Source organism: Protopterus annectens, chromosome 2.part0, assembly GCF_019279795.1.
Source record: "Protopterus annectens isolate FY-2018-M chromosome 2.part0, PAN1.0, whole genome shotgun sequence".
Lineage (NCBI taxonomy): Eukaryota > Metazoa > Chordata > Ceratodontiformes > Protopteridae > Protopterus > Protopterus annectens.
In genome coordinates, this window is record NC_056728.1 from 988586588 (window position 1) to 988614087 (window position 27500).

At 41.2% G+C, this 27500-nt stretch overlaps 1 protein-coding gene across 8 annotated transcripts in view; it reads left to right on the plus strand.

Moving 5' to 3' along the window:
* The window catches only part of MPDZ (multiple PDZ domain crumbs cell polarity complex component), a 3829210-nt gene that overhangs the window by 3642283 nt on the left and 159427 nt on the right, over positions 1-27500 (plus strand). For all 8 annotated transcript variants that reach the window (XM_044061234.1, XM_044061239.1, XM_044061240.1 and 5 more), the window contains 2 exons: positions 837-959; positions 23217-23321. In XM_044061234.1, coding sequence (XP_043917169.1) covers positions 837-959; positions 23217-23321 — 228 coding nt within the window. The remainder of the gene's footprint in view (positions 1-836; positions 960-23216; positions 23322-27500) is intronic.

The window sequence follows — 27500 nt, forward strand, 5'->3', positions numbered from 1 at the left end:
CCTTATCCCTTGAGGTTTAGAATGAAGAGTAATTTAAAAATTGTTTTATTCACATGTGAAACAATGAAAAATAACCAATTTCCAAATCTGTGATGTATAACACCTAAATTAAGTTGGAATAATATCAAAATAAAAATGAGATCTTCCTAGTTCCTTGGGCGGGAGGTACCATGGTGGAATGAACTGTTAGAAGAAATAAAAATAACTGTTAATTTAAATTTGTGAAAATAAAGTTGAACAATACATGGGAAAAATAGTTTGTGGCATTTTTAAAATCCCATCAGTATGGAATTCCCTTTCTGCCTCTTAAATTATGTGTGTATGCGTTAGACTGAGATGTTCTTGGAGAACTGGAATTATAGCAGTTGTTTATGCAGCACATTTTTCTTTTATTTTCATCAGTGAGCCATGACAGAGACCATCCTTAATCTGAAGAATTGCTAACTTTGGCAGCAGTAGAATAGCAGTTACAGAAAATGTGCAACATTTTCCTGTCCCCTTTTTCATTTGAAGGTTTACTTGTAGCTCTGACATGTTAGGCATTGTAGCTTCTCCTTTCTGCCAGTAGAAATGTGCTGGAAATTGTGGGAGATTATCAATACCTGCTCTATCAGAGTATAAGGAGGCGCCAGAAGGACCATTATCAGCCATATTTAAGATTAGTCTGAGCTGCATGCTGTAGGAGCAAATACCTGGAAAAATCTGCCATCATGGTAAGTTATTTTTGGATGTAATAATTGGTTTCCTTCACATTGTTTGATAACCATTTTACCTTTTTTTGCTGTGCGTTCTGCTATTACTGCACCAATAGCATTTTATTTTGCTTTCTTTCACAGGAACCATCAGATCTTTTAGGAATCAGCATTGCAGGTGGAGTAGGAAGCCCTCTTGGTGATGTTCCCATTTTCATTGCCATGATGCACCCCAATGGAGTTGCTGCACAGACTCAGAAATTAAGGGTAAGTTTAACGAAGCTGATATAATCTTGTATCTTAGCACCCTGTGACATCATAATTTCAGTGGACACTTTATTTTATAGTACATGCATGTTGTGCATTTGTATGGTATATATGACCACTGTATATCTGCTTTGAAACATCATTGGTGTTTGTTTCTTAGAATGTAGTCCAGACTTCAGGTATGCAAATTAAAGTATTAGATGCTGCGGTGGTGCAGCGGTAGCGTTTTCGCCTCACAGCAAGAGATTCTCCCGTTCGATTCTCGGCTGGAGTACCTTCTGTGTGGAGTCTGCATGTCCTCCCTGCGGTCGAGTGGCGTTCAAAAGACATGCATAAATGGGCGTGCCTTTGTTGAAGGTTGGGCATCGAGCTGGCACCTCAGCACCATAAAAATTTACTACTGCCAATCATTAGCGGACCAGAGTTCCACTGTGGTGACCCTTAACCGGGAAAAGCCAAAAGAAGTAGTAGTATTTAGTATTTTCAAAATGTATTTTCATTTTTTTCTTCCTGTATTGTTGATTTATCATTGATATTGTCAGGACTCATCAACGCAGTATTTTTGCTTTTGGTAACACTCTTAGGACTTGGTCATGTGTGATAGTTGGAGATGAGCCAGTTTCAGGTATATCTTGAGGGACAAGTGGAGATGAGAGAGGGGTAAAGTTAGAGCTAAATTTATTTGTCAGTAGATTCACTACATGTTCAACCTCAGTGTAGGTAACATTGTTTACAATCAGCTCAGTGTGTTGCTGCATTATGCTTTTCAGGTTACAAATGTAAGTAGATACGAACCAGACCCATATGACCAGGTATCTCTTGTCCAGCCTGTCTAATGTGGTGATGTGCTTCATGCCTTGCCATAATCCAGCAATAAGTCTTGTGCTTTTTATTTGCTTAACTTTGCCTCAGATGGCCAGGTGTTCTGTTGTAGAGTGCTTTTATGATGCTACTGATGCATCTTGTCAAGCAGCTGCTTCTAGATCTGTTAAATGAAGATATGCCTGGTTAAAACTGCACTCTTTACCTGAAGATGTCAAGGCCAAACTTCTATATTTCCCACTGGGTAAACAAATTCTGTTTTTCATTGCTGCTTCAGATCTTTTCAAATCCTTTCAAGAAAATGGGGAAGTTATGCAGGACTTAAAAGAGATTTCCTTTTTCCCAATACCCAAGTTCCAGAGGAATTCTCCAGTTAAGGCTGGTCCTCAGAAAAAAGAGCTAACAAAAGGAAATGACATCATAAATCAAAGCAGGATGTCAAGAGTTCTATGCATCCTTTTCTTGACAAACATGCCCCCTTAAGACTACCTATCTTTACCTCAACCCCTTCCCCTTGTACAGGTGCCCCTGCCACAAAGGTGTACACTTTCTTTGTCAACCTGGAAGTCAGCCACAACAGACATGTGAGTTCTTTCTATCACAGCACAAGGTTACAGAAGGTCTTGCAAGACTCTTTCAACCATTTCTGGAATTCCTCAGTCACCTCAAAATCAGTTACCTCTTATTCTTCCTTTTTTACAGGAACTCCTCTCTCTTGGGATTATTCAGCAAGTTTTACCCAATCAGTTAGGCAGGAGATTTTACTCAGGATGTTGCTAGCCACTAGAAAGTAGGGTGCCTGGAGGCCAGTCATGGACCTATCCTTTGTCAACACATTTTTGAATCTTTGAAGCTTCAAAATGCTAAAACTTCAGACTTTTCTCCCTGTAATACTCCTTCAGCGTTTTCTAGTGACTTTGGTTTTAACTATGCTTACCTTCACTTTCCTATCAACCATCTTTTCAGGTAATACTTGAGATTTTCTGTCTCTGCATCACATTTTTAGCTTTCTACTCTACCCTTTGCTTTCTACTGCCCCAAGGGTATTCACAAAGTGTTTAACTCATGTCAATGCCTTTTTCAGACTTCAGGCAATCCAGATATTCTCTTACTTGTATGATCTTCTTCAGGATTCTTCTCAGGAAACTCTCTTGAAGGATCTCAGTTTCACAATGAACCTACTGCATAATCTCAGGTTCACCCTGAATGTAAAGTCTGTTTTGACTCCTTCCTAAAACTTCAGCTTTCTAGGGTGCAGGGTCAACACTTTAACAATGACAGTTCTCCTTAGTGTGGAAAAAATTTCTGTTTCTGAAGCAGGTCTTCCAGGACCCTCAGCAAGAAGAATACTTAAGAGCACTGGGATAAATGGCATCAACTTTCCATATGCTTCCATTTGCCTGCCTTCACATGAGGAAGTTACAGTGGTACTTCAAGTCAGTTTGGCTTCAGCACTGTCATCCCTTAGACGTCAAGATCCCTTTCTTTCCCTGCATCAGCGCAGTGGTGCAGCGGTTAATGCTGTCGCCTCACAGCAAGAGGTTCTCTGGTTCGATTCTCGGCTGGGGTGCCTTCTGTGTGGTGTTTGCATGTTCTCCCTGCATTCGTGTGGGTTTTCTCCGGGTACCCCAGTTTCCTCCCACATTGTAAAGACATGCTTCTGGAGCATTTCTCTCTGGGCCTCTGCTGAAAACAGGATCTGTGGAACCTAGTCGGACTTTCCCGGTCAACAAATGTTAAATAAATAAATAAATAGAATAAAGCTGCTTAAATAGAACCCACGAAGACTCGTTTATTTGTGTGCCAAAATGGAAGTGACATGGTGTCAGAACCGGGATGGAAAAGAAAACATTTGGAGCCATGAGATGTAAAGGCGACAGGAAGATAAAACCAAGTGAAAACAGTGCGAACATAACCAGAAGCAATAGAAGGTAATAAAAAGCAACACAAATTATTTACTCGATGCAAAGAGGCAAGAAAAGGCATTCTTCTTCGTCAGGGGTCGCCACAACAGATCAACTGTTTCCATTTTTTCCTGTCCTCTGCATCTTGCTTTGTCACACCATCCAGCTGCATGTCCTCTCTCACCACATCCATAAACCTTATCTTAGGCCTTCCTCTTTTCCTGTTACCTGGCAGCTTCATCCTTAGCATCTTTTTCCCAATATACTCTGCATCCCTCCTCAGCACATGTCCAAACCAACGTAATCTTGCCTCTCTGGCTTTGTCTCCAAACCTTCCAACCTGGGCTGACCCTCTAATATACTTATTCCTAATCCTGTCCATCCTCGTCACACCCATTGCAAATCTTAATATCTTCAACTCTGCCACGTCAAGCTCTGACTCCTGCCTTTTTGTCAGTGCCACTGTCTCCAACCCATATAACATAACTGGTCTCACTACCCTCTTGTAGACCTTCTCTTTCACTCTTACTGGTACTCGTCTGTCACAAGTCATTCCTGACACTCTTCTCCACCCACTCCATCCTGCATGTACTTTTCTTCACCTCTCTTCCACACTCACCATTACTCTGAACTGTTTATCCCAAGTATTTAAACTCATCCACATTCGCCACACATATATTATGTTTTAGTTCTGCTGACCTTCATTCCTCTTCTCTCTAGAGCATATCTCCACCTCTCCAGGGTCTCCTCCACCTGTTCCCTACTCTCACTACAGATGACAATGTCATCTGCAAACATCATAGTCTACGGGGACTCTTGTCTGATCTTGTCTGTCAACCTGTCCATCACCATTACAAATAAGAAAGGGCTCAGAGCTGAACCTTGATGTAATCCCACCTCCACCTTAAATGCATCCGTCACTCCCACCGCAGGCCTCACCACTGTCACTCTACCCTCGTACATATCCTGTACCACTCTTAGATACTTCTCTGACACTCCCGACTTCCTCATACAATACCACAACTCCTCTCTAGGCACCCTGTCATATGTTTTCTCTAAATCCGCAAAGACACAATGCAACTCCTTCTGACATTCTCTGTACTTCTCCATCAACACTCTCAAAGCAAACATCGCATCTGTAGTGCTCTTTTCTGGCATGAAACCATACTGCTGATCACTAGTCATCACCTCCCTTCTTAACCTAGCTTCCACTACTCTTTCCTATAACTTCATGCTGTGACTGATCAATTTAATCCCTCTGTAGTTACTACAGCTCTGCACATCACCCTTATTCTTAAAAATCGGTATCAAAACACTTTTTCTCCATTCCTCAGGCATCCTCTCACTTTCCAAGATTTCATTAAACAATCTAGTTAAAAACTCCACTGCCATTTTACCTAAACACCTCCATGCTTCCACAGGTATGTCATCTGGACCAACAGCCTTTCCGTTCTTCATCCTCTTCATAGCTATCCTTACTTCCTCCTTGCTAATCCACTGCACTTTATGATTCACTATCCGCACATCATCCACCCTTCTCTCCCTCTCATTCTCTTCATTCACCTTCCCCTCAAAGTACTCTTTTCATCTGCTCAACACACTCTCCTCGCTTGTGAGTATATTTCCCTCATTATCCTTTATCACCCTTACCTGCTGCACATCTTTACTAGCTCAGTCCCTCTGTCTAGCCAATCGGTACAGGTCCTTTTCTCCCTCCTTAGTGTCCAACCTTTTATACAACTCGTCATACGCCTTATCCTTAGCCTTCGCCACCTGTCTCTTTGCCACGCACCTCATCTCCTTATACTCTTGTCTACTTTTTTCATCTCTCTGGCAATCCCACTTCCTCTTCACCAACCTCTTTCTCTGTATACTCTCCTGTACTTCTTCATTCCACCACCAGGTCTCCTGGTCCTCCTCCTTTTTTCAGGATGTCACACGAAGCACCTTTCTAGCCATCTCTCTTATTAGCTCTGCTGTAGTTACCCAGCTGTACGGTAACTCTTCACTGCCACCCAGTGCCTGTCTTAACTCTTCCCTGAACATCACCTCACAATTACCATTTTTCAATTTCCACCATTTGATCCTTGGTGCTGCCCTCACATTCATCCTCCTCTTCTTGATCACCATTGTCATCCTACAAATCACCATCCTATGCTGCCTAACTACTCTTTCCCCTGCCACCACTTTACAGTCTCCGATCTCCTTCAGACTGGCCCTTCTACATAAGATATAATCCACCTGTGTGCATCTTCCTCCACTCTTGTATGTCACCCTATGCTCCTCCCTCTTGTTAAAATACGTATTCAACACAGCCATGTCCATCCTTTTCGCAAAATCCACTACCATCTGACCTTCTGCATTCCTTTGCTTAACATCATACCTACCCATCACTTCCTCATCCCCTCTTCTCCCTTCACTAACTTGCCCATTGAAATCTGCTCCAATCACCAGTCTCTCACCCTTGGTACAGTCATCACCACTTCATCCAACTCACTCAAAAATTTTTCTTTCTCATCCATCGCACACCCAACTTGTGGAGCATATGCACTAACAACATTCATCATTACACCATCAATTTCCAGCTTCATAATCATCACTCTATCCAACACTCTTTTCACCTCCAAAACACTCTTAGCATACTGTTCCTTCAGGGTAATGCCTACGCCATTTCTCCTACCATCCACACAATGATAAAACAGTTTGAACCCGCCCCTGATGCACCTAGCCTTGCTCCCCTTCCATCTGGTCTCTTGCACACACAATATACCAACCTTCCTTCGGTCCATCATATCAGCTAGCTCTCTCCCTATACCAGTCATACTGCCAAGATTCAAAGTTCTGACCCTCACTATCACAGTCCTAGCCTTTACATGCCTTCGGCCATGCCTTCCGCCTCTTCTCCTCCTTCGGCTAACAGTAGCCCAATTTCCACCAGCACCCTGTTAGCCAACAGTATTGGTGGCGGTCATTGTTAACTCGGGCCTCGAGCGATCTGTTATGTATATGTGTACTTTTGTCTGCATGTATAATTTGGCAAAATTTTACGCCGGATGTCTTTCCTGATGCAACCCTCCCCATTTATCTGGGCTTGTGACCGGCACAAAGAAATGCACTGGCTTGTGCATCCCCAGTGCATTACAAGGGTATAAACCACATTATCAGGCAAGCGAAAGCTCAAAAAGTTTAAGTAAAGAAAATGTTTATGATAAAAGTGCTTGATGAAACAAATGTGTTTAAAGATAAAATGAGCATGTTAAAGTACTAAATAAGCATATTAAAGTATAAAACGAGCATGTTTGAGTGTGCTTAAGGCATAACTGGGCATGTTTAGAGTGCAATGGGCACAGAAGAAAGTATACTGGGGATAAAAAAGGAAAAGGGTTTATATGAGCACAAAGAATAATAACAAGAAAAGAAAAGGTGCACAGTAAATAAAAATAAAGCACGGTGACTGCTATGTTGGGTATATTGCGGTGTTTGTGCAAAACTATGACTTTGTTTGATATTAAAAAAGTAACTAAAGCCATTCAAAGTATCGAGTGTGAAAAGTACATCTGATGTTGTCGATCCTCATTCATTCTTGACTGTTGTGTTCTGTTCCGATCCTCGGAACCGACTCGGCCATTATTTTAATCTCCCGCCAGCCAAAAACTTTCAAGCTAAGGCTACCCATATTGCCTGTCTTCCCTTTACCCCAGATCTCATTTGCCGCATAGAAAAGCAGACGCATCAGCTGTGCTCTGAGCTAAGTGCTAAACTTTTTTGATTATGTAAGTATTTTTGTCTAACCTTTTTGCTCGTTTCTTCTTTCTGTTGATGTCTAAGTTTCTTGTCAGTTGTGAGTGATTTGTATCTACCCTTTTTCGTACCTTCTAGGTATTCTGCTTACCATCATTGGTATAGCCTCCTCCTTTCCCTCTACCCATTGGTATTTCTTTGATACCATCGCTGGTATCCTTATTTCCTTCGCTCTTACCTTTTTCTCTTACCCTATTTGTGGGTAATTTCAAGTACCATTGTTGGTATTAAAAAAAAAACAACTTTATTTTGTACTTCTTGTTTTCATGAGGGTTTTTGTGTGTGTGTGTGTGTGTGTGTGTGTGTGTGTGTGTGTGATGCCATTTTCTGGCTAGAAAAATGGCAGAAAAGCAGAAGGGAACCACAGGGTTCAAACAGTGTAGGGACTGTAGCTGAAAGATGTCCAATTCCGGTGGGCATCTTTTATGCGTTTATTGCTTGGGTTTCCCTCATCTTGAGATACAACCTCCATGTGAGCTTTGCAAGGGTTTCATTGCTCGTACTCTTGCAGAGAGACAAAACAAACTCATTCTGAAGGGACTGCTAAAATGCCCATTTAGTGAAGCTCTCTCTGAGATGGAGACATCCAAATCTCCCAGAACAGAATCAAAAAACAGAATAATTTGGTACCATCCTCCCCCAAGGTACAAGAATCTAAGACTCCAAAGTCTCAGGTTTCAACTCATACATTGGAACCAAAGCCTAAAGTTCCTAAGACTGCACTGACTCCTGCTCCAGCACCAAAACTGTTTAAATCCCCCATGGTGCCGTGTATCATTGAGACTACCCAGACTCGTATGGTGCCAACCTTGTCTTCAGTACCAACAACCTCCCCGATACTGACAATAGTCTCCTCAAATATTTCAATTCCATCTTGTGCTGCCAAGCAAATTTCTGTTCAGCAGACCATGGTGCCGAAGTTCGAGATACTAAGCACTCCCAGGACTAGATACTCCCCATCTATAGACCCCTTTTTGGGTCAGCAGTTAAGTCCCTTTGTAGACAGACTGGAATTGCCTTCAGGAATGTCCATCCGTTCCTCCAGGAGTCTTTCAGAACTGGACATAGTTAGATTGATGGATCAGCTCTTGGCAGCCAGGGGTCTTCCTGCTCCCTCTCGGACCTTCCTCCCTCCCGGAGCCAAGGTTTACTCTCCCCGGACTCCCACATATCTTCCTCCTTCAACCTCTCTGCAGGTCTTGGAGCCCACTACTTTGACGTTCCCAGTGCCAACTACTTTGCTACCGATGGTGGATCTCACCTTGGTACCAGAACCGACTCTGTGGTCTTTGGCTCCATCAGAGCCAGCACACCCATGGGACCGAGATTTGGCTGCTGACGCCGGGATCACTGGATCGGCTCAGATTTTTTTCCAAGGTGCCGTCCAAGGTTCCTGGTGGCCTGGCAATTACAAGTCCTCTCTCGGCTCCTACTCTGGCAGGCAATTCTTCGGAGCAGGGTGTGACCCCGGTTTTTTGGTTGTCGTTCTTGGTTCTGGGTTCCCATTACTCTTTGGGCAGGCCTGCCTTCCAGATTATGGAGAGAGCCCTAGCCTCAGCAGGCTCACAGTTGGCACCATCCCCATCGGAGTGTCACATTTATGTATCCTCTGGCTGTCACAGTCTGCTACCTCGGGACAGTGAGCACAAGAGCAGCAACATACCCTACTGCAGGGTCACCTATCTTCCGAGTCCTCCTCAGACCTTCCCCCTGAGGAGCCATCCTGTAAGAGATCATGCAAGAAGAAGCATCTGGATTCTCCGGAAGAGTTGGTCACTAAAGATACAGATTTCGATGAAGGGGAAGGGTCCCCACGATCACCCCCTGAAGATGTCTCCTTTGGAGACATTCTGGAGATTCTGAAACAGAGGGTTGATTGGAAGTGCTCAAACCCATCCTCCGAGGAATCTGTCTTCTTGCATGCTTTTCATGCCTGGCCATCTACGTCTTAGGTGACCCTGCCTGCAGCTAAACTAATTAAACTCATTGTGTAGCATACATGGAAGGCTTCTGGCACCATAGAGCCAATTCTCTGGAGACTGGACTAAATTATGTCATGCCCGGAGGATCAACCACATTAGTCGAAAGGTTTAGCAGTGGATGCCATGGTCATGGCGGCAGCCACTAAAAAGGATCTAGCCAAAGAGAGTTCAACTGTCCATCCTTCAAACCAAGAGTCTTGGATGATGGACAGATTTGGGAAGTGGTTCTTTGCTTCATCAACCTTTGTATTTGGTCCTTGAACTTCTTGGCACACTTCACCCAACTTGGAGATCTGATAACTGAGCTTTCAGGTACCTTGGCAGGAGCAGTGTGTGATGAGGTCCAGGATAAGGTTACCTCCCAGCTTGCCACCCTACAATCAATCTCCAACTCGTCTATCCAGTTTATTGTACATACTATTAATCAAAGAAGACCGTAGCTACTGCACAAAACCACAAAAACCAAAAAGAAAAGTGCAGTAGGAGGAAAGATGAATATAGTCCAAACTTGTTTATTGAATTGCCAAAATCCATGCCAACACCAACAAAATAAAACCAGTTAGTCCATAAACGTTTTATAAAACAAAGTACGCGATGTTCTTCATCTCACATTGCTGCAGTCCTTACACTTGGGTAGTCCGCTGTCCTCGGTCGGCCCGAATATCAAAGTATAAGGCTGACGTCGGTCAAGGCGCATTTGACTGACATCAGGACGTCAGGGTACAAATGCGCATGACCGACGTCATATCCTCAGTCTTTTTTGCCGCATGGTCCGATGCAGAAGCAGCGTTGCAAGTGCCGTTCGGCGTTCTGAAATTTTCAATTCGGAGTTTCAGACCGAGTCAAAGTTGGCTAAGTACCCGTTGGGGAATATTTTAGTTTTTCTTGCCTCAGTGGTTTACCGGATGTCAGAAAAAGTGAATAACTGTATTTCTTGTGGGAAACAGATACCGCATAGAGATTATCATACTTTGTGTATTCCTTGTTTAGGGCCTGAGCACGACGTTGTTGGGTGTCGCTCTTGTGCTAGATTCAATAAGCGCACTATAAAGAGAAGGTTAGATTGTGCCAGGTTAGTCTTCGGGAAGCGGTGCAATTATAAAATGCCGTCGGATGCTCCGACGCCCGCTTCTTCGAAGAAGCGCAAGGACAAAGCAGCTAAGCCTAGGCTAGAAGAACCGTCCGTACCGGACGCCGGTTCTTTAGAGGTGTCGGTGGAGCCGGTGGTTCCGCCGGAGGTTTCTTTGGAGTCCCAGGGAGAGACTTTGTTATTGCAGGATGTGGCCTCTCAGGAGGCAGGTCAGGCGGAAGGGGCTTCTCAGGTTACTGTACTCCCCTCCCTTCCTAGGGTGGTTAGGCCCTCTCCTTCTGTTTCCAAGGCTTCTCCCAGAGGCAGGCCAGGTTTAGCTTCAGTTGGTGTCACCCCTAGTTCTTCAGGAACTGTGCCCAAGAAGCATATGCTTAAAATGGCAGAAGATTTGATTACTTTGATTAGAGGTTCTTTGCCCCCTCCTGATAAGAGACCTAGGGTGGAACCTGAGCTAGAGAGTTTTGAGCAGGCTTCGGATGTTTCAGAGTCTTCGGCTGAAGACTTGCAGGAGTATTCTCCTTATTCTGATTCTGATGTGGATGATTCTACTCCTTCTGCTTCTCCTCCTGAGGATTTTTCTTTTACAGAGACTCTTCATTCCATGAGGGAGCATTTTAAGTGGGAAGGTCAGGACTTCTCTGATTCCAGGAAAAGGCTTAGGGAATTTTTGTTTTTACCCCAGCATAGGCCTTTGGCTATACCTCCTGTTCTGGATGTGGTGGAAGATGTTTTTGCAGAGGCTTCTCTTAATCCTGATTCTTTGCCTCCTGCTCCTGTTAAACCGGATAGGTATTACAGGGTGCCTGAAGCTCATAAGTATCTTTTTAAGAGTCCTAGGGCAGACCCAGAAACTGTTAGTCAGGGGCCTAAAGGTGTTAAGGCTTCTGTTGTCAAAAATCCGGTTCCTCCAGATAAAGAGGCCAGGGCTTTGGATAGATGGGGAAATAAAGTTTATACTTCTTCCACCCTAGCTATGAGGGCTTTGAATTGCCAGTTTTACATGTTGAAATACCAAAACTATCTCCTTTCACAATTGAAGTCTAAGGTAGATGCTCTGGCGGAAGGTATTGAGTGTAAAGAGTTACAAGATTTAGTACATGTTTCTGAACAGGTGGGTAAGCATTCTTTGCAATGTGGTTTTGATGCTGTACAGGCCTCGTCTAGGGTGGCTGCCACTGGGTCAGTTCTTCGCAGGCACGCCTGGCTGAGGGATCAGAATTTATCTGACCATGTTAAGACAAGGATTTTAGATGCTCCTTTACAATCTGATGTGTTGTTTGGTTCTCCTGTTGAGGCAGTCTTAAAGAAAATGGAAGACAAGGCTAAGTCTATGCAGACTGTTAAAGATTTTTTGCAGGTTCAGCCTCCGAAGTTTAGTAGAAATTGGCCTACCAAGGGGTGGACGTATCCTTCTTATGATTCCCAGTCTAGGGGTAGGTCTAGACGTGGTAGGGGCAGAGCTTAGGGCTCTTTCAGGCCTAGAACAGGGAGTTCACCTGCACAGTCTTCGGGTGAGGGCAGGGGTCAGTCCTTTTGTAAACAGACCCAATGACCTACCTTTTCAGCTGCCAGAGCCTTCTCGTCTGGCAGCACCTTTGGGAGGAAGGTTGGCACTTTTCAAGGAAAATTGGAGTTTAATTACCCAAGACAGATGGGTATTGGATATCATACATCATGGTTACAGGTTTTATTTCCATACCTTGCCTCCTTTCAAAGGCATGCCAGACGTTCCTCCTCAGCAAAGAATAGAGGCTCACAAACAAATTTCTCTGTTACTTCAAATAGGGGCCATACAGCCGGTCCCTATGCCAGAAGTGGGCCTAGGATTTTATTCTCGCCTGTTCCTAGTACCAAAGAAAGGGAACACGTGGAGACCAATTTTGGATTTATCTACCCTCAACACTTATCTGGACATTCCCAAGTTCAAAATGTTGACGTTACAACAGCTTTTACCTCTGCTGGGCAAAGATCATTGGATGGTAACTTTGGATCTCAAGGAGGCTTACCTTCATGTTCCTATCAGACTGAGTTGCAGGAAGTATCTGCGTTTTCGGGCTGGGACTTCTCATTATCAGTTCTCTGCATTGCCCTTTGGCTTATCTACTGCGCCCAGAGTGTTCACGAAAGTTCTGGTTCCAGTGATAGCTTTCCTCAGGCTAAAAGGAATACAGATCTATCCTTATTTGGACGATTGCCTGATTCTGGCTCAAGGAAGGGACGAGCTTCTTCATCATTTGGAATATGTGATAGCAGTGCTAAGATGCCTGGGGTATTCTGTGAACGAAATAAAGTCCAGTCTAGTACCCTCTCAGGACATGTGCTTTCTGGGTGTAAGACTGAATACAGCATCCCAGATGGCCTTTTTGACCCCGGACAAACAAAAGAATCTTTCCTTTTACTTTCATCAATTGTCTCATCAGTCCAGGCTGACTGCAAGGACAGTCCTTCAAGCCTTGGGGTTCATGGCATCTTGTATTGTGGTGTTTCCAATGCCAAACTGCATATGAGGAAGTTACAATGGTATCTCAAAAATGTATGGACTCAGCACTGCCAGGATCTGGACACTGTCATTCAAATAATACCTTGCATTCAAAAGGAATTGTTGTGGTGGGCTCAGGAATGTCACCTAAACAAGGGACTCTCTGTGACCCGGCCAGAGGCGAGTCAGATTCTAATGACAGATGCCTCAGACAAAGCTTGGGGAGCTCATCTGAATGGAAAGTGGATACAAGACAAGTGGCCTGCCAGACTACAACATCTACATATCAACTTGAAGGAGATGTTAGCAGTCCAGTTTGCATTAATAGCTTTCAAGGATTTACTTCTTCCAGGGCAGGTGTTGATTCTAACAGACAGCACAACTGTCATGTGGTACATCAACAAGCAAGGGGGAACACATTCTTATCCTCTATGCAGGCAAGCAATGATTTTGTGGGAGACTGCTCTCAGTTTACAGCTAAATCTTCAGGCAAGGTTTCTGCCGGGAGCACAGAACTCCTTAGCAGATGTGTTGAGCAGACAATTATGGATCCCCACGAGTGGAAATTGGATCCTCATGTATTTCAGAAATTGACAGTGTCATGGGGAACTCCAGACATAGATCTGTTCGCTTCTCCACTAAACCACCAGCTGCCAAAGTTTTGCACGAAAGGTTTCATCCCACAGCTTGGAAAGTGGATGCTCTTTCTTTCAATTGGAGCAATCTTCATGTGTATGCCTTTCCACCTCTGCCTCTCCTCCCAAAGGTACTACTAAAGGCCAGACGGGACAAGCCAAGGATGATTTTGATAGCTCCAGATTGGCCTCGACAGCATTGGTACCCATTACTGAGAAGCCTGGTACGGGAGCCTCCATGGCCTTTGCCTTCGATTCCACACCTGTTGTCTCAGGAGGACAGTCATTTGCTCAATGTCAAGCTTCACTCTCTTCACCTAACAACCTGGCATATTCTGTTTTGAACCATAGTGGGTCTCAACTTCCACAGCAAGTTTTGAATGTTATTTTGGAAGCTAGAAGGCCTAGTACAAGGAAAGTGTACGCAGATAAATGGAAGAGATTTTTATTTTGGAGTGCAGCAAAGGATTTTGATGTTTCTGAGCCTAATTTAAGTGTGGCTCTTCAATATCTTACTGAGTTACTGGACAAAGGTTTGTCCTTCTCTTCTATTAAGGTTCATGCTGCAGCAATTTCGGCTCACTATGATTGTGACCCACCATTGTTTTCTCATCCTTTGTTCAAGCAATTTCTTAGAGGGGCAAAGAATATAAGACCCCCACGTAGAGCTCCTACTCCTGCTTGGGATCTCAATTTTGTGTTGGAGAAACTCACTCTACAACCTTTTGAGCCTGCAGCTACTACCGAGTTGAAATATTTATCATGGAAGACTGTTTTTGTTGGCCATTACCTCTGCAAGAAGGGTTTCTGAGTTGCAGGCCCTTATGGCGGTTGAGCCTTTCTTAATTTTCCATAAGGATAGGGTATCTTTACGCACTAATCCTTCCTTTATGCCTAAAGTGGTTTCTAGTGTGGCTTTAAACCAAACTATTCATTTGCCTACTTTTTATGCAAATCCCCAAAATAAAGGGGAAAAGATTTTGCACACTTTAGATGTACACAGGCAGTTGCGATATTATTTGGACAGAACTAAAGGGTTCAGGCAGTCTCAGCAGTTATTTGTTTCTTTTGCTTTGAGTTCTCAGGGCAAGCCTGTGTCAAAACAAACTATTTCTAAGTGGATTGGGTTTTGCATTGCTTTCTGTTATTCCCATCATGGCAAGGAGATTCCAGCTGGGATTAGGCCTCATTCCACTAGGGCTACTGCCACTTCGACAGCTTTCTTGAAGGGGGGTGGCAACTAAAGATATTTTGGAGGCAGCTACTTGGAGTTCAGTGCATACTTTCTCTAGGCATTATCACCTTCCACTTTATTCTAAATCTAGGGCTGGTTTTGCCACTGCTATTTTGCAGGGCATTTTGGCAGCTCCTGCTTCCTTATAGTTTTGCCATCCTCCCTTACCTCTGCTTTGGGATTCTACCCAAGTGTAAGGACTGCAGCAATGTGAGATGAAGAACATAGTACAGTTTTGTACCTACCATAAATGTAGATGTTCAAGATCCACATTGCTGCAGTCCAATTTACCTCCCTCCTTCCCTCTGTAGTTAGAGGCGGTTGTGTGGGTTGGGTTGTCAATATGGTGTATATTGTATATATTGTACATATTTTTAGTGCAAGGGTGGTTGGTTGGTTGTTTGCTGTCTTTTGGTTTTGACCTTTCTTTTTAGGGTCTTCTGACATCTGGGGCAAGAAAAGACTGAGGATATGACGTCGGTCATGCGCATTTGTACCCTGACGTCCTGATGTCAGTCAAATGCGCCTTGACCGACGTCAGCCTTATACTTTGATTTTCGGGCCGACCGAGGACAGCGGACTACCCAAGTGTAAGGACTGCAGCAATGTGGATCTTCGAACATCTACATTTATGGTAGGTACAAAACTGTACTTTTTCGTCTTGTTAATTAGACTTCATCAGATGTGTGCCATCATCACGTTAATTACACCCATTTATATAGACTCCTTAAATAAAATAATTAATTGCTCCACCTATAGAATTGTTAGAAAATTAATACATTAAACATAATTTAAATACGTCTTTACCACTAAAAACCAAGAAAGGAACATCAATAAAACCAGATTTCATTAAATAAATAATCAACTGGGTTATTATAAAAAAAGTTTTATAAAAATCTAATTTATAAAAAACTGTTAAAATGTTCTGTTAAAAAGAATTCTATTAAAAAATATATGTATATATTCTAAACCTAAAAAAGGGAACGTAGTGCCTTCTAGTGGCTGTTATATTTAGTACATTTTAATAATTCATAGTTTAGCAGATCTTAACTTTAATAAGGGTTTTATGGAAATAACGTCGTTTAAACCTGGGGTATGGTCAGCCTGGAGGGTCACCTGCCACCATAATTCTCTAAATTCTATCGTGTCCTCCCATGGCCCACCCCTTATGTTCATTTTAATCTGTTCTAAAACCATAAACCCAAAAGTAGCTTCCTTGCAACTTTTACTATATCTAAAAAGTGCATTAGTTTCTTTTTTTGATGAAATTTCATATGTGTGTTCATATATTCTCCTTTTTAGCATTCTCTCTGTCTTCCATATGTAAAAAGAATTACATTTTTTTCATATAGCAAGATAAATAATTCCTTTGGTCTCACAGTTGTAATGTTCTGTGTTACAAATCCATCTTTTCCTACTTTCCAAGAAATGCCTGTCTGTGTTGAGTATATATGAGCATTGGTTGCATCGACCACATTTAAAAGTACCTTTCCTACCTTTGTTGGTGGTCCCTCCTCGTTTATTCTCTAAAATACCTTTACTATTGGTTGAATTTTTATAAATAATTTTATGTGGTACGTCCCCTAATTTGTCTAGGTCTGAAATAGATATAAATCTTTGCCATTCCTTCAAAAATATCTTTTTAACACAATTGTTTATACCATTATATTCCAATGTTAGGGTTTGTTGGTACTTCTCTTCTTCAATGTTTTTGTTGTTGGAGTATTTGAATTCCTCCTTAGTGTTCATGACAGGTTTGAATTTAATTAGTCTCCCCTCTTGTACTTCTTTTCTTATTTGGGAATTAGATCTAATGGATAACCTCTTTCCATGAACATTTTCTGTAGTAAGTCACATTTGATATTAAAATCAATGTCGGAAGTGGTCATTCTGCTCCCCCTCACAAACTGTGTCCCTTCACAATATTTTTCTTGCAAAAATTGGGGTGAGCACTTTCATAATGTAAAAAGGAGTTGCAAAATGTGCTCTTTCTAAAAATTCTACTTTCAAAATGTGATCCATAGGTAGAATAAGAAAAGGGAGGAACTGCAGAATGCTAAACAGAAAATAAGGGATTACCTTGATGATATGCATGAGTTTAGAAAGACTGCTGTTAAGCAGCTGTTTTTTTTTTTTTTAAGATAGTTCTAGAGCACAAATCAGGCAACAGAAAGTGGAAAGGGTAGTCACCAAACTTAGGGAAGGTATAACAAGGAAGATAAAAGACCCTTTAGAAGTATTAGAAATATTTCAGAAATTTTATGAAAATTTGTATAAAGCAGAGAAATAAGGAAATCAAGAAAAGGTACAAATGGAAATGTTTATGGAAGAATTAAATATGCCAGTGTTAGAGGTCGATGAGGCTCAATTACTAACAGGATAGGAAGGGATGAGATAAAAATGGCTGTGTATAACCAATCTACAGTATTATAAGTGGGTCTGGGATGTTGCATCAACTTTCACCACTTATTTGGATTCAGTCCCACATTCCTTTTTTCAACAATCATGTCTGACTGTGACAGGCCTTCTTTCATGCAGTCCATCCATCTCTTGACTAGACATCCTTGTTTCTACTTGCCTTCTTCCTAGCTGTCCAAAACACCAAATCATCTCCTGCTTTCCTGCACATGTGACTGAACCACCATAGTTCTATTTGATCTTCTTTGCAGTTGGGACTACTTTGGCTTCTGCTCTGACGTCCTCATTTTTATACCTGTCCCACAGTGAACATCATACCACCTGTGTCATGTGCTTCATCCCCACTACCTCAAACCTGTATAGCTTTTGCATTCACTGACAAGTTTTTTTTGCCATACAGAAGAACTGGATGCACCACTGGTTTGTTCTCCTTCCTTTTCAGCTTCTTTGACATTTTTTTGCGTCACACCTTTTCCTTTGTCAGTTGGCTGCAGTACCTCTGATTCTAAATTTAGCTTCCTCATTCAGACTTTTCTTCTTGAACATCTCTCTGCCAGGTACTTGAAGCTACTAACCTTCTCCACTGTTTTCCATTCTATCTCACTTGACAGCTTCTTGTGATTTGCTGTCATGACCATTGTCTTGTCTTTTCTAAGGTTCATCCAGTTGTTCTTTCAGTTTGGCATTCCAGTCAGTTATCATTTGTTGAAGTTTTTGTTCAGAATCTACTTAGTAGTAGCATATTGTCACATACTGCAGCTTTGTTGATCTGTCTCCGCTGACCTGTTTGCTAATGTAGTCAGTCACAAGTATGAAGAGCAGTAGACTTAAAGCTGAACAGTGATGTGCATCCACTTCCACTAGCAATACTTCTGTGTGTCCGAACACTGTTGCACTTACATAATTGGTTCCTTGTACATAGCCCACACTAATTCTACCAATGTTAATGGGACTTCAGACGATTGCAGAACTGACAGAATCAGCTTTCATGTGACCTTGTTGTATGCTTTCTCAAAGTGTAAGAAATTCCAGTCAGACTCTTTCCTCATTTCCAGCGTATGTTTGACTGTTTCATTGCAAAAATCAGGTTAATTGTGCTGCATCCTAATTTGAATTTTAACTCCTTATCACCCATTTCACTTTCTACAACTCTGCATATTTGATTACCAACCACCATGCCCAACATTTTCATGCAGTGTGACAGAATTTTGATACCTCTCTATTGCCCACAGTGGTGATAGTTCCCTTTGTTCTTTTACACTAGCACTAGAATGCTTATTTTCCAGTCATCTGTCCTGACTTGCCAAACATCTTGATCATATTTGTTGTGATTTCTTCTGAGCTTGCTGACCTCACTGGCATCATTTTCTTTAGTGCTGTTCATACTGTTTCTAGAGCTGGTTCTTCAATAAATAAGGCAGGATATCTTTGTAGGATTTCATCACTAATTTGATGTGCACTTTCATTACTTGGTGAATTACTTATGACAGCAACTCTTGTTATTTGTTAGTCGTAGCATTTAAACATGCTGATCTGTTTACTGCTAACCGACCAGTTATGTAAGGCATCTCAGGGTGCTACAGGAATACATGAGCCTTTTTTGTGCAAAGGCACAAGAGCATTTTGATCTTGATATCCAACTTACCAGCACTCTGTGTATGTTCACATGTAAGTTTCTAGCACTGTGATTTCTTGTAGGAATAGTTAAAGCTAGTAAAGATTAATTAGGTATTTTTCTTTGAAATCAGACCTGTCCTACTGTATTATTTTAAGTTTCTGTGTGATCTCTGAATTCTTAGATATCTCTGTGGTGTAGTAGTTTTGTCTTGTGTTTTAATTATTTATTATTAAATATTTTTAAAACCTTCTACCTGTGGCTGCTTTGTGTAGAGATAAGCTCTAGAATACATTGCACATTTGTAGAGGTTATTGTAATAGACCACTCTAAAGTAAACCTTGACTGTTAGTCATACTACCATTGGATAATAATATCGCACAGTAATAATTGGACACCCTTTTAAGGGCCTTTTAGTAGCTGATATTATTAACTGGGTGGTGGCAGTAATTACTACCGTATAGTCTGAGTAAAGGGGCACAACTGGAGATTCTGTGTCAGCCTTTCCCAGGAGTGTCTGTGAAGTTGTATAAGTACTTATCTCAAAGTGTGTGTGTGTGTGTGTTGTGTCAGCTACTTGGCAGGGACATGAAGCACTGGTTGGACAGAGAGGGTACTGGAGGTTCTAGCTTGCCCAGTTAGGCTGAGACCTGGACCCTATAGCTGTGCCAGTGGGGAGTCTTATTGGGGATCTGGTGAGCAAGGGAGCAGCCAGCCCCAGACTGACTGTGATCTCTGTGTGCAAGTAAGGGAAATAGTACTTTACTGTGTGTATTAGTTATCCTTTCCTCTTCTATGAGACAACCTCCCTGGTGTTAGTGGTGAGGATTAAGGCTCCTTGATTGCTGGGCCAGGGCACAGTCGTCACATGTATTGTGCCTGTTTTCCAAATTTGGACTCAATGCATCTTCAGTACTCGCAGATTTAAATTTTTACTTGCCTTTATTTGTAGTACCATGTATAGTAATGTATGAATCACTCAGCAACTACACTGCTAGAATCCTTTTAATCATATAGGATCATAGGAAGTTACTAGGGTATTGGCCATGAGGCCCTTATAAGCCTTGCCAAGAGTTTATCCCATGCATAGACAAATGAGCACCCGGTGGCCCTGTCCAGCAGGGACACGGGTGGAATCCCAGGGATGTACTTTCTATTTCCCATCCAGTTATCCAGATTGCGCTTAAAAAGGGGTAAAGAGGTACTCTGTTTGACGTGGAGAGGGAGTTTATTCCATAGATGGGGGGAGTCTCTGGGACACAAATCTGTCCCATCAGCAGGTCCTACTGTAAGAGACAGAGAAGAAGAGGAGGATGAGAAGTGAAGCTGAGGGTGGGAGTTAATGAGAGGGGAAGTAAGGGAAGAGGGAGCATGATGAAGTAGTACAGTAGAGAAGGTAGATAGGAATAGTGGAGTGATTGAACAGTGTGGGTGTGCTTAGGAAGGGGGTTGCAGATGGCTTTTGCAGTTACAAGTTAAAGTGTCAAAAAGGTATTGTTTGAGAGCTTTTTTGACTTGTACCTGAATAATGCATTGCTGAGGAACATTTTGAAATAGTTTTAAGTCTTTTGGGGCTATTAAAAATTAATGAAGATGCAGTAGCTCACATACATAATACAAGCAGAAGATTATAATTCAAAATTGAAATGTATGATGATGATGAAGCAGGGGTGTGGGGTGATCAAGAAATTAAGAAGGAGAGTGGGATTTTGAATGTAGATTCTTAAGGAGAACAACAGCCATACATAATAGTATATTCATAAAGTAGCAGAGAGTATTCTAAGAACTAAGCTAGCACAAGAATGGAGAAAGGAGATTTTGCCAGTAGGGACGACTTCAAGTATGGGTACAGAAAATAGGCAAGAGGGGGCTGGAATTTATTGGAGAAAACTGACAAGGAAACCAAGGTATTGGGGCCCAATAACTAGAGCGGGAAATGTAATAGAGGAAGATGCAACCAAGATATTTGGATTGCAGGCTAGAGATTGCCTTCCCTACCAGGAATTGATATCAGAGTATAGGCAAAGAGAAAGGGACAGGGGAATCATAAATGAAAAACCTGAACTGGAAGAGTTTTTAGTTGAATTTGGAATGGAAACTGCTGTTAAAAAAGGGATAATTATTAAGCTATATAAAATATTTGCACAATAACTATAAGAATCAATCAGAGGTGGCTAGAAGAGATTGGGAGGTGAGATTAGATATGCAATTCACAAAGAAACAATGCGAGGAGATATATATGGTTCCCACATATGCAACATAATCTAGAAGATTTATGATTTTTGCTTGGAAGTGTTTGCATAGATACTTTTATGCCCCATACAGACTGTAAAGAATTCTTCCTCAGGTAGAGGGCAAATGCTGGTGGTGTGATGGGGAAGACAGAGGTAACTGGGAACATGTTTTGTGAGTATAATGATTTATTTCGTAATTCATATCATACAGTTTCCTGATTCTCATGGTAATACTGTTACTAATCAGAATTATCTATTGCCCTGTATTAACCAATATTTTCAGTAGCTTTAATCAATGCAATAAACAAGTATGATATGTCTGCCTGGGTTCTACAAACTGGAACAGTTGTTTCTTTACCAGGGAGAAAAAGGACGGCGGTTGGCCAGTACTTTCCTAGTGAATTGCAAGGGCGTTGATTTTCAAAATTTTTTTTCTGAGAAAAATTCCAGTAAATCCCATATTTATGCTATCAGAAAAAGCAGGATTTTCACAAAATTTGATATTTTAGGTCAGAACACTCTTTCATTACAACCTGTATTTCTTCTCATCTTTACTAGTAATACGGTCAGTCCTGCTGTATTGACTGTCTTATACTTAGAATCTGTTTTAATTTTTAGTTTGTGTTTGTCTTTATATATGTAATATATTGTATTTGATGTATATTCAGTAGAAAATTAGAATGAAATCACAGTAATGACTTGATAGATGTTGCACTTAAAAATCATTGGTGTAATTCCTGGACTTCATATCATAAAAATGATTTTTTTTTTTTTAAGATTAAATCAGTGTTCTTGTGAAGTGCTAACTATAACTTTTACCATTTGGTGGTGTTTCACCTTGAAAAAGCTCGGTATTTAACTGAGCGAAAGCGCTTGGGTTTATTCTGTTTTGTCTACAATAAAGGCTTTAAGCATTCAGCTTTGCAGTTTCATCTCTAACAAGAGTTTATTTGCCATTTGGTGTCTGGGTGCTGTGGTGCCAGGCTTTATCGCTTCTTTGGTTTTACTTTAGTTTTTGGATTTATTAACTATAACTTTTGCCATTTGGTGGTGTATCGCCTGTTGGAAATTGTTTCCATTAAAGGCCAGTCCACCAAGGCTTTTGCTGCATTTGGTGCTTTCTTCAGAAAGTCTCCATTGTGTACATTTGCTCCTTAGCTCATTTGTCATTTATTCATGCTTTCACTACTCATTATTACTTTGACAGTAATACAAAGGGTGATGGCTTTTTTGTACCTCAGTGCTTCAGGTCTCATCCATTTCAAACTTTCCTTTTTGACCGTTATCTTGCTTCTGCATCCTGAGGTGGTATCACTGCTTGGAATTCTTCCAGTAGCAGACCCACTAAGACTGATCTCACTATCAGATGTAACAGCTGTCTGCTCACAATGTTAGTTTGATCTGAAAGGATATCTTTTTCAGCAAGTCCTAAATGCACTTTTCTGTCATCCCACTTATTTAGACAACCCCTGTGTCCTGCAGTCTTATTTGAAGCACCCTGTAAGTTAAGCAGGTATGTTAATTTATCTGCACGTTGTAGGTTATCTTCATTGTTTCTTGATTTACATGGTTAATGCTGTAGGTTACCTTCACTGTTTCTTGATTTACATGGATAATCTTGCTTAGTGTTTGAGAGTACATTTGCTGAGTGCAAACTCAGACACAGTGTCTTAGTGCAGGATGTGATGCCAGTGGTGGGCACGTCTGCATCCCGAAAAGGATCAGTAGATTCAGAAAAAAAGAGCCAAACTGATGGTAACAAAGGATATCTCAGTCACGTTCATCGAGGATGCCCTCACAGATCAGCTGATACTGTACATGCACATTTCTCTATTTTATGCTTGATTTCTGTGTAACAACTTTTGTAGTGAATACTGTTGTATAACTGTAGTATGTTGTATAACAGCACTGAATTTGTCCATTTACTTTTAAGTATAATCATACTATGGTGTCTGTGATTCACTTTTGTGTACTATTGTCTGCTTATTTTTTCATTCTCATCTGTCTTTGCCATTTACGTTAATTGAATTTATTTTTTTAAAGGTTGGAGATAGAATTGTGAGCATTTCTGGTATTTCAACTGAGGGAATGACTCACTCTCAAGCTGTCAGTTTGTTGAAAAATGCTTCAAGCCCCATTGAATTACAGGTAAGTTCTCTTTCATAAGCAGAAACTATATAGTTAACAAGAGATGGCAGTAATTACTAGGCTGTAAAGGACGTATGACAGAAATAAAAGATGGTAAAACAAAAATTACTACATCTGTAGTTTACCTAACTTAAGTCAGTTCTTCAGAAGATTTTCCCTTCTACCATGAAGTCAGAATTTCTATCTTTTTCTACTGTTTAAACTAAAAAGTATCATAGCCTTTTGCATCATCAGTCTGTAGGTTAGCTTGTACACTGATATTTTTGACTGCCTAACTAGCTGTGTACACCAGTGCCAGTATAAAAGATAGCCCTGCCATCTTCTTACCAGTTGTTTGTTAATTAGTTTGCATGACAAAAAAAATGATTTTTTTTAACCTCTGTGTCTATACTACTTTTGGTACATTTTCTTGAATTTTCACATTGTAGATCTTTGTCATTTGAAGTGACTGCGAAGTAAGCAAGTCAAGCTCAGCAACTGACCTGTTTTTTTTTTTTTTTTTTTTTTTTACCTTGCCTATCTTGTTGAAATCAGAGTGCAAAACAGCTTTGACACTGTTTGCCTTACATTTACCAAAACAACTTTAGAAGAAAAAGTTCACAAAAATGTCCTTTTTGCAAAGAAGTTTGCCAAAATGTGGGCATAACTGACTCTTCCTCAGTTTAGAAAAAACACCACCAAGGGCAGACGGCCTAAAGAAAGTAAGAAGTCTTACACTTGGATTAGCATTCTTAATCTTCCACCTCCTCTGTATAGTTGGAGTCTGCCCTTTCAGAATCTTTGAAGTCTTTCTCTAGCAGTTTTGGGTCAGATATCCTCCAGATCTTTCCCGACTACCTTAAGGCCTTCAAAATGGCTGACATGGAAATCCAAACCCAAATTTATTAGTTCTCTGGCTCACAACCACTCATTTTTGCTGTGCCTAGGTATGATCAATTTTTATGACATGTCTGACATCCCTTTCTCATGCAAGAGTTGAACAGACACACATCTGACCATCAGTAGCTCACCAGTGTCTGACTACTGCTGGGCCTCCTCTGTCTGTATTCAGTCCCTATTTCTAATCCAAAGAGCCCCTGAGACAGTATCAGCACCTCCACTGCAGACATTTGCATGTGGTCACTGTGACGTTGTGACATGTAGCCAGCAGGACTAGGAGAAGTGGGACAGTGAATGTGTGGCATATGCCATTGTGACTGGCTGAAGTTTTGTAAATAGTCTTGAGTCATTTGAATGTCACATTGATTTGTACAGATGCTTGTATTAAAAATATATTTGTAAAAGTTGCTTATGTTAAACATGTTGCAAGAGAATCTTAAAAGAGTTTTGAATGTGTATTGTGCCAGAGTCAGGTGACTAGATGTGATATTATTCTAAAACCAGCTGAAGGACGGAACTCTGGCAGCAGCAGTTAGTTATTTGTTTTTGTTTTTCTTTGGAACCTGGTATAAAAGATCTATGTCAGTTATCACTTGTTAATTGTTGAGACAGTTCAGTTAGCATGTAGTATCTCATCTTGCCTTATGGAAGTGAACATCTCATCAGTACATCTTGCCTTGCGATACCAACTAACTAAAAGCTTATTTTCTCAATTCAAGAACCTGCCCTTGCCATGACCCTACCTAGTCTTCCTTCCCTTTATGTACCCTCAAAAGGACCATACTTAGTACCTCATTACACCTCTCTCTCTCTCTCCAATGTGCCTGCTATGCATTTGCACAATTTTATACATTGTTCATTGTTGACCTATTGAACTATATCAATGTAAAATTGTTACTTAGCTTCTTTTTAATGCAGCTTTAAATTTATGCATGTATCCCAACATATGTGAATCGTTTTGCTATAACTGCTAATATATCAATATTGTTTAAAATTGTACTTGTTTTAAAATGTATTACTGGAGCTTTTCTCCTCGGGTCTCCACTGAAAATGGGCCACAAGCCCAGTTGGACAAACCCGTTTAACAAATGTCAATAAATAAATATAAATAAAGTGAGTTAACTAGGAACAGTTTCTCTTTAGTTTCAGTTAGGAATAATACAGTGAAATTAATTTTGTATTATTTTTTCTGCATCTGTGAGATTGTGTCCAACTGTGTTATTTTTATATTTCCTGTGACTGAAAACTTGGATGTTTATTGTAATTAAATATTTCGTATTCTCCTGTTTTCTATTTTATTATCCATTATTAAATATTTTACCTTTTTATTGTGGCTGGTCTTTTAGAGATACTTTTAACATATTGAGAGTACTTGTGGTTAATTTAATGACACTGTGGCTACTCCAATAAGCCTTACTGTTTCGGTCACACTCTACCATTTATATCAGTATTAATTTAACACAGTATAATTAGTTATCCTTTGGAAGACCCTTAAAGTATTTGTCTGGTGGCTGCAATCTACTTTGTAGTCTGGAGAGAGGGGACACAGCTGGTGAATCTTTGTCGGCTTTTCCCAGGTGTGTGTGTGTGTGTCTGTGTGAAAAATCAGATATTCAAGTGTGTGTGTGTGTGTGTGTGTGTGTGTCAGATATGTCAGATACTTGGAACTGGGACACAGTGCTCAAAGGTGAGTCTTGTTTTGGATCTGGAGAAAACAAGAGAGTCTAGTCCCAAGTCTTGAGCAGGTTCCCTGTGTGATTTTGGGGGAAATTGTGCATAATGCAGAGAGCTGCATTTCAAATACTGTGTAAATCCATTCCTGTTCTTAGTGACTGCCTCTCACCAGTGTCAGTGGTGAGGATTGAGGCTTCTTCATTATTGGCCCAGGGTAAAGAGGGGCCAACAGAGAGTCCCAACTAAATTTTGATTTCTGCTGATGGGCCTTAGTTGAGGTCCTGTGTCAAAGACCTTTTTTGGTGAGAGTATGATTGAGTTGATCCTGTGTTTTATTTCATTTTTTTCTTGGAAGTTCCATGCTTGGAGGTGAATTCACTCTCTGCCAGTGCATACATGACGTGGCTCCCTTTAGAAGGAGTGTTTGCCAAGCCCTGATCCTCTGAGTTGTTTTCTGTTTCTTGTACACTACAAACTAAATGCTAACTTACTTTGATGAAATGTTCCCATGTTCAGTGGTTAAATAAACATAACGTAAGTTTCAAGTGGCCAGCAGACAATTAGCCAAGACTTATGCCAGCATTGTCTGCATGAAGAACACTGCTCTACATGCTAACAGATAAACATGGCCACCATCAGATGTAAGAGGAGGGAACTCCTGACCAACCTTGCTACCAGAAAGCTTGCAGTATATGAAAAGGCTTCATTGGGTATCAGCTGGAGGAACACTTGCCCACTTTCATTTTTTGTCAAAGCTCTGTCAGTGGTCATTAGACTACAATAGCCTCAAAACTCCTATTAAAATGCCTTAAAATGGATGGTAGGCCTTTGTCAAGCCCTCCTAGAGATAGTTCCCTTTCAGAATGGTTGTACTGACCCCCTTTGTTGCAGATTCATCTGTGACTAGTAAGGGCTTGACCTCACATAAGTATTTTTCTTCTGCATATAATTATAGTTCTGTGTAGTCACTGAGACATGGTTTAAAGCCGCGGAGAGCACACCAACAGTGCAAGGTTATAATGCCTTTCACACATTTAGGCCAGCTACTTCACAGGCAGGGACTAAAGGTGGAGGTGTCTCTATTTACATCAAAAATAAATAATACTTCAAGGCTGGTCAAACAGGACAATGCACTTGAGCTGCTCCATGTTCAAATCACATTAGGTAAAATCCAATGCCACTTCCTTGCAAGCTATAGATTCCCCCTCTATGAACCAGGAAACCCATACCATGTATTTAAACTTATCAGAAACACTAACCATCCAACCCAATACCATATTTATGGGTGACTTTAACTGCCCTATTATTAACTGGGAATCCTGTCCAACACCAAATGTACATGCACAGAGATTCCTGGATTTTGTAAATACAAACTCCCTGGGACCAGATAGTCAATACACCAACCAGGGGTGCAACCAAACTGCGTCTGGTCCTTACTAATATGGGAGACTGCTGCACACCCCCTACTGTAATGTCTTCCCTGGTAAGGTCAGACCACAAAATGGTCTCCTTTGAAGTAAAAATAAATCCTTGACCCCCAGCTAAACCTGGAATATTCAGGAACTATTCTAAGGCTAACCTCCTGCTGTCAAGTGAGAACCTGGCAAAATTTCAAGCCCCCATAAA